Genomic DNA, 13,675 nt, shown 5'->3' with positions numbered 1-13,675 from the left:
TGATCCTCATTTACGAAAATGACACTTTTGAATGGTACAATCAGCAGGAGCGTTGCCGACTATTGCGGGCGGCCCAAAAGCACTGTTCACTCTAATAATTCATTCCTAATCCAATTTTGACACGTTCTCGTTCTAATCAACCCATCCCTTTCTTCCTTTGCAATTTGCAGAGACTACCTTTAAATTTCTTCGATTGGGTGCCTAGATTTTTCTATATAAAGGCTTCGACTTCGTTCCAGTTTCCAATGAACTGGCCTTGGTAGAGTTAAGTCGATAATAGTCTTACTCTCTTGTGTCTTATCTTTGCAAGCTTCCATCTTGAGCGTTGTGTGGAATATAGCATAGATAGAAATATAGTTCTGTTTCATAATCCATTCCTGGAAATTCGAGATGACTAATATAGATATTTACAAGTGCTGGGTCTCAATCCCTAAGCTGTGCTGCATATTCCTTATCCTTATCTCTTCTTCTATGTCGGCCATTTCCTTTAGCTCACCTGAAGTAGTTCGTCAGGGCAGAAAGTTGTCTGCCCTAGTTCCCTCGGCCCCCCTTGTGCTGCAATATCACAAGGGGCCTCTTCTCACAGGCCCTGATTCCATCAACGTCTATATTCTCTGGTATGGCAAATTCACCCCCTCCCAGAAAGCCATCATAACCGACTTCGTCTCATCGTTGGGAGCAACCAACGCCATTCCAAACCGGCAGCCGTCGGTAAGCAGTTGGTGGGCAACCACGAAACGCTACTCCGATTCCACCCGAAAAGGTGTTTCCGGGGCTGTAAAGATCGGAGGGCAGGCCTCCAATGGTTTGTATTCCCTTGGCAAGAATCTCAAGAGAAGCCAAATTGCTATTCTTGTGAAGGGGGCGTTGGCTAAACGTTTGTTTCCCTTGGACAACAGGGGAGTTTATCTCGTTCTCACTGCAGCCGACGTTTATGTGGAGAGATTCTGCATGAACTCGTGCGGTTTTCACGACTCCATTCCTCTTTCCAAGAGTACTACGATTTTGTTTGGATGGGTTGGGAATTCTGGAGTTCAATGCCCAGGGCAATGCGCGTGGCCTTTTGCGGCGCCTCTCTACGGCCCTCCCACGCCACCACTTATTCCACCAAACGGAGATGTGGGTGTGGATGGAATGATTATAAATATTGCGGCGGTTGTGGCGGGAACGGCTACAAATCCGTTCAACACTGGGTATTACCAAGGGAGTGCATTGGCTCCGGAGGAAGCAGTGACGGCTTGCAGTGGAATATTTGGGAAGGGAGCGTACCCGGGTTATGCGGGGGATTTGCTGGTGGACAAGAGAAGTAAAGCGAGTTACAACGCTTATGGAATCAACAATCGGGAGTTTCTTGTTCCAGGCATTTGGGAGCCGCTTCAGCGCGCCTGTAAGACCACTATCTCGTAGCGAATAGCGGTTATCCGCCTCCATCTTCTCAGCACAGAAGGACTAGGAAGTTAAGTTGTGCGGTCTATATTGTATTTTCCTATAATTTCATGTTGGATGAGTGTGACTGTAAGGGGTTTTAGCTTGGCCAAAATCTCAAGTCTATGTAGTCTGGCCTTCTAAATTATGTAATTGTTTATACTTCTCAAGGTCTACGCTACAAATGAACGGTTACGTTCTACCTGTAATCTTTTCCAATGTAATGATCTAATTTGTCTATTTGTGAAGCAGATTTTGTGTAGCTATTTCTACAAGTTTTTGCTACACTCACAACGAAGCGCCTAAATTTTGGGATGACGTGCACCATGAACAAGAGGAATTAAAAACACACTTGCAACGAAGCACCTAAATTTTGGAATGACTAGCACCATGAACAATAGAAATTAAAAAGGTTCAGCGATGTTTACGTAGCTTATTAAATTCTTGAAATAAGGGTTCTTCACTAGTATAGAACTTAATGAAAGGGTAACTTTTTTTAATATAAAATTGAATTATTCATAAGATCTGTCATATAAAGAATCTAAGTTCAAAATATTCTATGTAATAAACTTAGTGTTGAAAAAGTTTGCTGGTGAAATTGAATAGTTCTGATTGAATCTATTAGTGATCAAGTCGTGTTGAGAGCAAGACCCCAAACCCCTCAAACTTGTCTTCTGTCCCATGTATCAAGTACCTAAGATTCTTTGTAGATGATAATAATTCTTCCATTAAAAGGAGTCAAAAGATCATATCAACCCTAAAGTTTAGAGAAGTAAAAGTGTATTTTAAATATTTTTCTGTTTAATTAATTTTAAGCTTTTGTTATTAATATAAATAAATTAATGTTTAAATACTACATTTTACGTAAGAGGCAACATATAATCTGTATTTTATTTAATTTTAAGTCTTTGTTTTTTATAGATTGTATTTAACTTTCATATCTATCGTTTCTAATCTTGAGTTAAGCTTATACATGCATTCCTAAACTTGGTTCAAAATTGTATGTGTGGAATTGATCCTTATTTTCAAAATCAAATTTAATTATGGATCCAAGTCTACTTGCCTTCAACTAACTATTGAGAGTCAAGCATAATTTGAGAGAAGTAAAACATAAAGAAAGAGATAGAGAAAAAGATAAAGAGAAATAGAGCACGAGAGAGGGGAGGAGAGAGAGGGAGATAAAGAAATATATAAAGAGACGATGGATGTGAGATGAGAATGAGAAAAAAATTGAGAGGATGATATAGAAATAGTTAATGAATGTGAAATGAGAATGTAGACAACATTGATTAAAAGAGAGATATAAGTAAATGAAAAAAGACAAATAGATTAAAGAATTTCTTTTCACCACTTGTTGAATTCCATCAAATCCAAAGATGATCTTTGACCTATTACACGCTCTAATGCAATTACTAACTATTTAACAATTGTTTGAAGCCATCAAATCCAAAGATGACTTTTGGCATAGTGCTTTGGGTGCTTTATACCTTACTGCCACTATTATAAGTGTCGTGTTTGAAATTAAGATGTTAAAAAACGTCGGCTGGCTTCCCTTGAAATGAATGTGTTCCATGTTTAATATCATAGTCGACGGCATACTTTATGTTAACAGGACTTTAAGAACATCCCAAAAAATTCCCTGGAAGGATTCCAAATTCTGAAGGTTGAAAGATAATTTGAAGAGGTGATGATGACATGAGTCATGATGACTGTAGCAGAGTCAAATTCAATGATGTCATCAAGTATGGTGCGCGCGTATTTGGGCGGTAAACAATTTCCTCACGTCTTGTTTTCCCCACACATTATAAATAATAATAATGGTGGTATAATTGTAATGGCCTGTGTTCCCTGAACGCTCCGGGCACGACCACGTTGTTACTGACAGACGATCTCTTTCACCTAAGATTTGACACTCTCTCTATTTCTAATCAATTCATGGTGAAAAAATAAGTACAGCACGCGAAATGTGGCGAAATGTGCAGTAGGCGATGTTTTAAAATTAGGATTCTTGATAGGCCATTTACAACGTTTAAAAGCGCTTACGTCACAGACTCGACTTTTTACTTTTGACAGTGACATGTGCGAGAGCCATTCCTTGTGGCTATGGAGCAGATTAAATTCGTTTTACATAAGAAAAAAACAACACATCGGAATATGTGTCCCTTGTATCTGTTTGGATAGCCACTCCACACAACCCAATCGTGTTGACGCGCGGGTCCCACTCGCCTTTAAACTCTTTGTCGGTTTTGGACTGCCTTAAAGTTAATGGTCGTATGGTCATACTTAATATCTATCTTGAGACGAATATAGAATGATACTGTATTTGTTTATTGTTCTATTTAAAAATTTATTATATTATTATATTATAATTAATATTAAATTAAGAGTAGTTGATTAAGGATTTTGGATTTGTCTCATATAAGTCTCAAGATCAATTTTCTCTTCTTCAGGTTAAATAAAAATAAAAAATAAAAAATATAATAATTATTAAAATATAATTATATTATTATGTTTTAATATAATATTATTTTTATATTATCAAATTATTATTATTATTATTGTTTCCTTAAAAAAAATGATTTTATGTATGGAAATCTCTAATAATTAATAATATTAGATTGAGATAATTAGAAATTAAACGGATTGCATGATTGGAGATAAACAAATTGATTAATAGTTAAACTAAAAGTGAGTGATAAAGAGGTGGAAGTGAAGATATATAATTAGCCTTTAATAATTAAAAATTAGTTATTTGAGTGCATGGGAAGAGAAAATAAGTAAAATTTAATTTAAATAAATAATATAATATATTTTTTTTTTCATGTATTTAATTGTGACAAACACAAACATTTTTGCATCCATATGTGAGCATAATACACCTTCGACATAATTTAAATTTAAGAAAGGATATCACATCAAAGGGCACATTTTGGATAGGCAATCAATTTATTTTTAAACACACACACACACACAATATATATATATATATATATATATATATATATATATATATATATATATATATATATATATATAAATTATTGTATCTAAAATCTCGTGTAATATGATACAATTTCAAAAAAATAAAATATATTTTATCAAAACATACTTATGTATGGTCACATGACCATTAAATTTAAATTTCAATAGAATTATATATAATTGTTTTGATATATAGTTCATAATCATCTAAAATATGTTATTTTTAGTATTTAATGGGCAATAATTTTGAATGAAAAAATTTATATTAAAAAATGTATTAAAGTATATAATTAAATCTTTCACTAAAATGTGCAGTATATGAATTATGCTTCAAAGTCAAATCAATAAAGATGAGACCAAAAAGCATGGGTATGCAACATTGTAAAAGAATTTATAATACAAAATGAATAAATATTTGACCCTAAAAAGGAAGTAATGTATTAAAATAAAATAAAATAAGAATTAAGCTAAAATGACAATTTTAGAAGTAGGAAAATGGTCTTGGTCATGAAGATTAGTTCAACTAACATCTTGTAAGTACCCACCATTGTTTATGGGCTCCCACCTATAATTAGTTACTTCTTCAAAAATCTAGACACTTTTAGGCAAATAGATAGCTAATTAGAGTCAAGGGAATTTACTCTGATCATGAGTAGCTAATTAGACTAAAGAAATTTACTTTGATCATGAGTGGACCACCTAGATTAATAATAAGACATTAAGTTCACTAATGCAAATGTCTAGACTACCCAACTTAGTGATTGGAAGGTTATGGATGCAATGTCCCTCCTAGACTCACATTTTGATTTATGCATCGATAGACCTATTTAGACATATGGATGATGTTTTGATGATTACTTATGACTCTATTTCTATTTAGAAGATACTGATGATGCTAGGTATTTTATATGGACATATGCTATTTGATTGATGATAGATTACTTCATGGATGGATTATATGCACTTGATATTTCTATGTGGATTATATGATATATGATGTTATGATGATCCTAAACCCTATTTCATGATTATGGTTTCATGAGGTGTATTGATGATTGTTATTGTGTGACTGTCTTCGTGAAAGGGATGATGTCTTATCACTCATTGCGAGCATGATAAGGTGTTGTGATTATCTTTTCACTTGCTTGTTTATCATGATGGATATATGTTGTATATGTATCGTATTGTGGTTGCAGGATTGCAGGTATCAGACATCGACTCCACCTGGTCCCACAGGTCTGAGCATGTCCTATCCCAATGGAAAGTTGTTGGAGATGGCATGAGTTTCCCTCGCTCACTCTAGGCCTAGTTGTTCACCTTGTTGGTCATGTTGTGGCGTAAGTGGTGGCTTGTCTTGCATCAACATTTCCCTTTCGTCGGGTTCTTTGAGTATGTGAGTGTATGATTAATATATAATTAATTAAAGGATTTAATGTAATTTATTAATCTTTAAATTAATTTATTCTATAGTATGATTCTTGTTTATTTATTTGGTTATTTTATTAATTGATAATTATTAATTATTAAGGTTATTTAATTAATTTATTTGATTTACTTGATTTATTTATTATTTTGATTTACTTGACAATTAAATTTATTGTTGAGATTAATTTATTAAGATTTGATTTTTAATGATTAATTGATTTGTATCAATTATTTATTGTGTTATTATATATATTCATCGGTTTATTAATTATTTAATATTCATGTCTAATTGTGGATATGCTTTTATATTTATTTATTAATAAATGTCTATTTGTACAAGCCTTTTATTTATTCATTGTTAGTGGGATTTGATTTATTATTATTATCCCATTTGTATTAGTATTGTTTGTATAAACAAGAATAATATGAAGTTTACCTACCCTTGCGTTTGATTGGTTAATTTCGAATGGGTAAGTAAATAATATTCACCTCAAATTTTGTAATGTTATGTATGGTATATTGTTTTTCTGAATTTTCTGATTGGTCGGAATTTTTCTATAGTTTGGGCTTTAATTTTTTTTTATTGAGCATTCCGTGAATGTTGTCGAGTTACCATCCGAGAGATTTTGATTCCCAATTTGTTTTTTGAATTCGATTAGGAGCTTGGATTTGAAGATTGGATTGCTTGAAGTGTTGGATTGTTGCTCTTCTTCGAATCTACCATAATTGGATTGTGATTTCTAGGTTGGCTTCTTGATCTCTCGAATTTTCTTTTCGGAAAGATATTGTCTGCATTATGTTTGGTCAGAGATTGTCTTCCGGTTTTGATTAAAAATTGTTTGGGGGATTTAGAATTAATTTTTAATTCTAGAAAGATTTAGAGGAAGGGATTTGGCATGGGATTTGATTATCTTGGAATTTTGGATGTGATTTCCGGGAATGGCTTCCTTGTATCTTTCCTTGTTTTGATCTTGTTCCTAGATTCTTGTGTTATTATTGTAATCCTTAAGATTTGAGCTATGTTTTTTTTTCCCTAGTTGCATTCTACATCTCTTAGGCTCAGTGATTGTATTTTGTCATTGTGGAGGAATCTTTGGTTATCGGGTGTTTAGTTTTGGCTCACCTATGACTTGCAATCTCTAATTGTGTTCCTTGTGATGGTTTTGGATCTTATTTGGGGCTTCGATAGCCTTAATTATTTATCCTTGTACCTTTCTTTTCACTATTGTATCCCTCATAGCCTCTGTGAGAGCTAGGTATGTTTCTATGCACTTCTTTGTGTAGTTCTGAACATTAATCTTTGTCAACTCTCTTAGAATGCTTATGATTCTTATTGAGAATATTTTCTTAGTGTTGTTTTCACTTTTCTGCACCTTTTGGGAGCGTAACTTAGTCAATTTGTGAACCCAGGAACAAAACCGTGCATTTTCATCAAGTTCAGGGTCCGTTTTATGCTTGTTTTGGTCTATGTTTCATATGCACAATTCTAAGTTTCATATGCACAATTCTCAGTTTCAAATGGGAAATTCTGAGTTTCATATGTGCAATTTTGTGTTTCATATGCATGATTTTATGAGTCATATGTGCAACTCTATGAGTCATATGCATAATTCTATGAGTCATATGCACAATTCTTTGAGTCATATGCATGATTCTATGAATCATATGCTATTTTGTAGTTTTCAGGGTTTCCGAGATCTTGGTTTTGTTAGTTAAATTTTGGAGTCCTTCCAAAGGATTTGCATTATTGATTTGAGGTTCTCAGTGAAGTGTATGGTTTCATTTTGATTTTATTATGATATTTTATGCTCCGGTAAGTGGGTTTGAGCCCTACTATTGAGGTGATTCCATATGTGTTGTATTTCTCTAGCAAGAAGGTAAAATTCCCTTGATGTTGAGGTTTGATATCATGACTCTAGTGGGATATGTTTTCCTCATTGTAGAGGATTTAGATGGTTTTAAATTTATCTTTGTCTCATGATCATGTTTTGGCTCTTTGATTGATATGTGTTGGTAAAGGCTCTTGCATTGTTTGTGGCTTATGTATTTTGTTATGATAAGTATGTTCCTAGTCATGATATGAGCACTTTTATGTCTCTTGTGAGCCTTAATTATCTATTTAAGATACTATTTGATGTTTTTACCCTAAGGTCTTGGCAAATGATAGAGGGAGTGGGCTTTCATGTGATGACCGGGGTCAAGTGAGATAGGTTGTTTGATACCTACACCGCTAGGACACATTGAAAGTTTTCTTGATCTTAATAAGTGATAACATTGCTAATCCAATTGATTGGGTTGAGTTTCACCTAATAAGATAATAATTGGATTGAGGCCATTGAGATGGCAAAATAATCTCCCTTGTTCTCACGTAGGTTGAGATGGATCCACATGTCTATCAAGGATTGTTTTACCCTTCTATGTGAGAGTAGCTTGTATGTATATCATGAGTAAGGATTTCTCTTCTATGTGAGGATAACATGCATGAATACTATGGGTGTATATTTACCTTCTTTGTGAGGATAGCACGTAGAGACGTGTCTATCATGGTTGGCCATATTCCCTTCTATGTGAGGATAACATGCGATGACACTCCACTTCTACATATGACCATGGTCCTTATGCCTTGATTTGTGTTACACCTATGGAAGAGTTTATTGATTGGCTTCTTCCCATGTGATTTAATTTGGTTCCTAATACGTTGTGTACCTTTGTAATGTCATGATGAGTCCCTTGATTGTTAGGTGTCAACCTAGGTCTTGAGTGTGTGTTGGAACCTCATGTTATCTCCTAGCACGGGGGGGTGGTTACTTTGGTTCCAAATGGTCGGGTGGTTTGATGTCTTCTTCCATTAGGATTTTCTTCATTGGATGATTGTGTGCATGGATATGGATTCTATTATTCTTCATCATGCAGATGATATTTGGAGCTGATTTCTATGTATTTTAGATAACATTGTATTCATGATGGCATTGTAAATATGGAAGAAGATTATGAACTCAGGTTGTATTTGTAAAATCATGTAACATGATGTTGTAAAGACTATGTATCTTTGTATCACCCTTTATGATGTGTAGTTTGTATTAGGTATAATTTGTAATGAAAAGATGTGAACATTTTTTGTATGAGATTCTATGATGAAATAATGGAAGGATTGTGTTTATGTATTATTGATGTAATTGAGTTCATGTGATGGATTGGTTATGTGTAATCGTAATTGGAGTCCTATTTTTAAAGATTAATACTTGTTGTTGTAATTTCTCGTTAGGCATGTGATGTGATATCTAGATGAGATGTATCATGGTACTTATAGGTAATGGAATAAGGAATTGTATGTGCTATTGGAAATATGTAAGAATGGTAATTAGGAACATCTGGTTTGGTGTTATAAAATGAACTTAGAGATTATGTATGAATGCAAAATATGATTGTATGATGATGTTATTCATTAAGTAGTGATGTTGAGATACCCTAGGGAATGGTTGTATGTGAAGATGGTGGAAACATATAAAGCCTAATGGTTAGTGTATAAACCAAATAAAACACAAAATAATGCATCCAAATACACAAATAAACCATTATACCTTAGCTTCTACTCTTCCTCCGATTGAGCCTTTGATGAAGTGGAATGCGTTTAAATGCTCCACTTGATTAGATTGGCTCCAAGATGGGATGTGAATTGCTCTCCACACACAACAAGATTAGTGGATTTGGATTAGATTTGGATTTGAATGATGATGGATATGGATTGACTATGGAGATATTTTGGCATTATGATGGCATGATAGGTGATTTTCATCCTCAAATGGACAACATGAGAGTATGATGGGAGTGCCTGATTTGTGAGGAGAGGAGACTCCAATTTATAGATTGGAGGAGGATAAAATGGAGGGCCAAGATTGATTTTGAAATGAAGGGTTGAGATCAATTTGAGAGGGAGCACATGGATTGAGAGGACAAGGTGTGGGATTCAAGAGATGTGCCATAAAGCGATTTCTTGTCTCCACACCTCTCAAGGTTCATGGGAAGAGCTCCCAAGTACATTGGGAAGAGAAAAAGGAATATAAAATTCCTTGGGGGAAGGAAGAAGGAAATAAAAATTCCAAAATAAGAGGATGTATGGGTAGACTAAATGGATAAAGGAATTAAAAATTCCTTGGGAAGAGGATGCATGGGGAGATTCAAAGAATTTGAATTTCTTTGAAAGGATCAAGGTGATTAGGGATGTGAAAATGATTAAGGGGATTGATTAGGTGGCATATTGAGTGATTAGAGAGAAAGTGGGAAAGTTAGGAGGATGTGACATGAGGAGAGATATTGAGTGGAGGAATATGAAATTGGAGAATAATGATAAGTATGATTAAGGAAGAATTAATTAAGCTAAGTGGAGGTTAGGGAAAGTGATTTGTAGGAATCACTTTAGTTAGGTTAATTAATTAAAATTAATTAACTAAGTGTGCTTTAGAAGAAATAATAGTTGAGGCGACTTTAGAAATGGGGAAATAATTTATTTATTGATAAATTAATTATTGGACCAAAGTGATAAGATTAATTAAATTTGATTCAATTAACCTTAAGAAGAAGGGAATTAACACAATTAAACTGGTTAATTATGTTGACACGCTTAAATTAATTAAATATTAATTTAATTAATTTTAGGTGAGTACATTTTGCCCCTCTTTGATATAGCATCATGAAGTGATGTTATATCAAAGAAGAATAAAACATAGTGGATGGAAAGAATAAGGACTAGTAGTATGATGCCCCAGTCATAGGTGAGATGAGGAAGGATGAGGGGAAGGTAGTGGTATTCCCCCTTGATAGAACATGTGGTCTCTAAGAACATTGGTGTGCTCACGCAATGGATAGGAGGACTAGATAATGAAAAGATGACGAAGATGAAGGGGGAGTGAATGAATAAATTGGAGTCTCCAAGATAAATGGGTGAAATGGGATGAATGAATGAAAAGGAGTGGATGAGATTTCTTGTTGTGTAGATGTGGAGAGCAAACCTAGTTTTTATATTGCCATAGATTATCCATATCGTTGATTATAGGAACCATGATGTTTTGAATATCTGAGGCATGGACTAGACTCTCAAACAATAGGTATCTCTATGTACACAGGATCACAAACATCAATGATGATGTAAATGCGAGATTGTAGGATCGTATAAGAGAAACCATCAAGCACATCATACCACAAAAACAATGCTCTATTATACACCAACCAATACATACCGAGATATAGGATGATCAAGGTAGCCCTGAACAGGTACAGTCTTGGGACACAAAATAAAAATCAAAGTGAAAAGCTTAATCATGCAAACAACATGCACATAACCAATTGATATCTCTTTCCAAGAGTAGGACATGGATTTGGATAGACTACTAGACATGGGAAGGATACATCCCGATGGGAAGGAAGATGGATTTGGATAAACTGCCAGACATGTGAAGGATGCATCCTGATGGGAAGGGTATAGATAGATTGATAGATGCAAGAGACAAGATGGTGTGCGGGATCTCTAGGTGAGAGGATTTCCACTTGGATTTGATTAACACAATATGGATGGGTGTTTCGATTACACAGAAGTCAAAATAAGCTCAGTGTGATGGGAAAAGCTCAGTGTGATGGGGGTCATAAATGAATTGGATTAAATGGGAGGGAGATTGAATAGGATGGGATGGGATGGGGAATATGATTGGCTTGGATTGGATGAGATGAGGAATACAATTGAATATGATAGGATTTGATTGTGGATATAGGATAAATGGATGGGGACCAATGACAAGGGAGAACCAAGGCTTGGTAAGAGGATGGATGGATGGGGAGATTGCTTGGATAGGGGGTGAAGGGATTAAGTAGATGGATGGTGATAGGATATGGAGGACTAAAGGATGGAGGATAGGGAAGGAGGATGGACTTAGATAGGATTAGGATAGAGGATAATGGATATGGATAATGAAGATGGTAGGATAACATGGATGAAGCTTGCCCCCATGTGTAGAGTGAAAGAAGATGGGGGGACTAAACATGACACTTATTTCAAGCATCTAGTTTTGTGGATAGTATATACTATAATAGACCGAGAAGGATAAGAGATGCGAGATGAACTGGGTTTGACTTGGTAAATGGACTTAGATGGGAGACATGGATAGGTGGAAGTTAGATAATTTTGAGGCATGTACGAGCTAGATGTGGATGTTTGATAGGGTGATCCATTAACTTCCATGAGCATTTTCTCATACCAAGCTTTGAATTTTGGATGTGGATTTTGGGTAGCCACGTAACCTCAAAAAGATGAAAATGGGGGGATAAATTGGGATTGGATAGACTTGATCGAAAAAAGTAATGAGATAATGTTAGATAGAGATAAGGACTAGGACTTAGTAACTTTAGATTGGATTGATGGATTGATTTGATTTGATTTGATTGGCTTAGATTGGGTTGAATTTGATTAGATTGGATTTGGTCCTTAGGTTAGGACAAGATTGATTTGGAATAAAATGAAACCTTAGCCCTTCGATTGGGACCTAAGTGAGGCATGAAAGGATCCAAATGATTAAACCTTCTTCTACTTAGGGTGGACTTGCATGCCTAAGAAAAATAGGGCAAAAGGATCCAAATGATTAAGCCTTCTTCTACTTAGGGTGGACTTGTGTGCCTAAGCAAAATAGGGCAAAGGATCCAAATGATTAAGATTTCTTCTACTTAGGGTGGACTTGCGTGCCTAAGAAAAATAGGACAAAAGGATCCAAATGATTAAGCCTTCTTCTACTTAGGGTGGATTTACGTTCCTAAGCAGAATAGGGCAAATGATCCAAATGATTAAGCCTTCCTCTACTTAGGGTGGACTTATGTGCCTAAGCAAAATAGGGCAAAATGTTCCAAATGATTAAACCTTCTTCTACTTTGGGTGGACTTACATGCCTAAGAAAAATAGGGAAAAAGGATCCAAATGATTAAGCCTTCTTCTACTTAGGGTGGACTTGTGTGCCTAAGAAAAATAGGGTGAAGGATCCAAATGATTAAGCCTTCTTCTACTTAGGGTGGACTTGCATGCCTAAGAAAATAGGGAAAAGTATTTAGGGTTTTGATAAACCCAAATGATTAAGAAAAGGTACTTGGGGGATATTGTTTCCCAAGCACAAAAAGCCAATTGATGATTGATTAAAGATAAAGGTCTAAATCAAACTTTCAGAAAGTGTTGACTTTGGATTAGGATTGATGATTTATGATTAGATTAAAAGAATATTGATTGATTGATTGGGATTTTTGGATATTTGATTAGGTTGATGTGCTAAGTACTCAAAGGTGAGAAGAAAATGATTATGGATTGATAGAAGGAAGAAGAAGGGGAAGGCTACCTGGGAATGGATTGATGATGGGATAAAGATATTAGTTGGGGATTGATGATCATTTGGATGGATGAAAATTGATCAGTGGTTTAGCACAAACAAGATGAAATAGAGGTTTGACAGTGACAAAGTGGAGATTGAAGGGTTTGGGAATGTTTTGGATGTTATCTACTCTTGGCAAGAGAAATCAAATAATAACAAGCACATTGGCCAAAGAAACACTTTATGAAAAACGTGAAAGTGAAGGGGGCCTATATTAGCTCAAACAAAATTTCATTGGTTTTGTACAATATGAAGATACACATTAGACATACAACTTAGGCTAGAAGATGAAAACCATTCAATAGGCCTCTCGCACAAGCGATACCTTAAAGAAGTGGACAAATAGAGATTTTGGTAGCACTAGCTCCCCTTTATAGCCCACTTACTTCTCGGGCATACCAGATTCTCTTACCCTAAAGATCCAATGATCTATTATATGGGGA

General features: G+C 34.9%; 1 protein-coding gene across 1 annotated transcript; it reads left to right on the top strand.

Moving 5' to 3' along the window:
• The first annotated feature begins 390 nt into the window (after window positions 1–390).
• Window positions 391–1,407, top strand: LOC131030510 (protein EXORDIUM-like 2). Its single transcript, XM_057961362.2, has one exon. The coding sequence runs from the start codon at window positions 391–393 to the stop codon at window positions 1,405–1,407; it is 1,017 nt and encodes a 338-aa protein (XP_057817345.2).
• Window positions 1,408–13,675: the final 12,268 nt, after the last annotated feature.

The sequence above is a fragment of the Cryptomeria japonica genome, chromosome 2 (assembly GCF_030272615.1).
Source record: "Cryptomeria japonica chromosome 2, Sugi_1.0, whole genome shotgun sequence".
In the NCBI taxonomy this organism is placed as follows: domain Eukaryota; kingdom Viridiplantae; phylum Streptophyta; class Pinopsida; order Cupressales; family Cupressaceae; genus Cryptomeria; species Cryptomeria japonica.
This window is presented reverse-complemented; position numbering and strand designations above follow the sequence as displayed.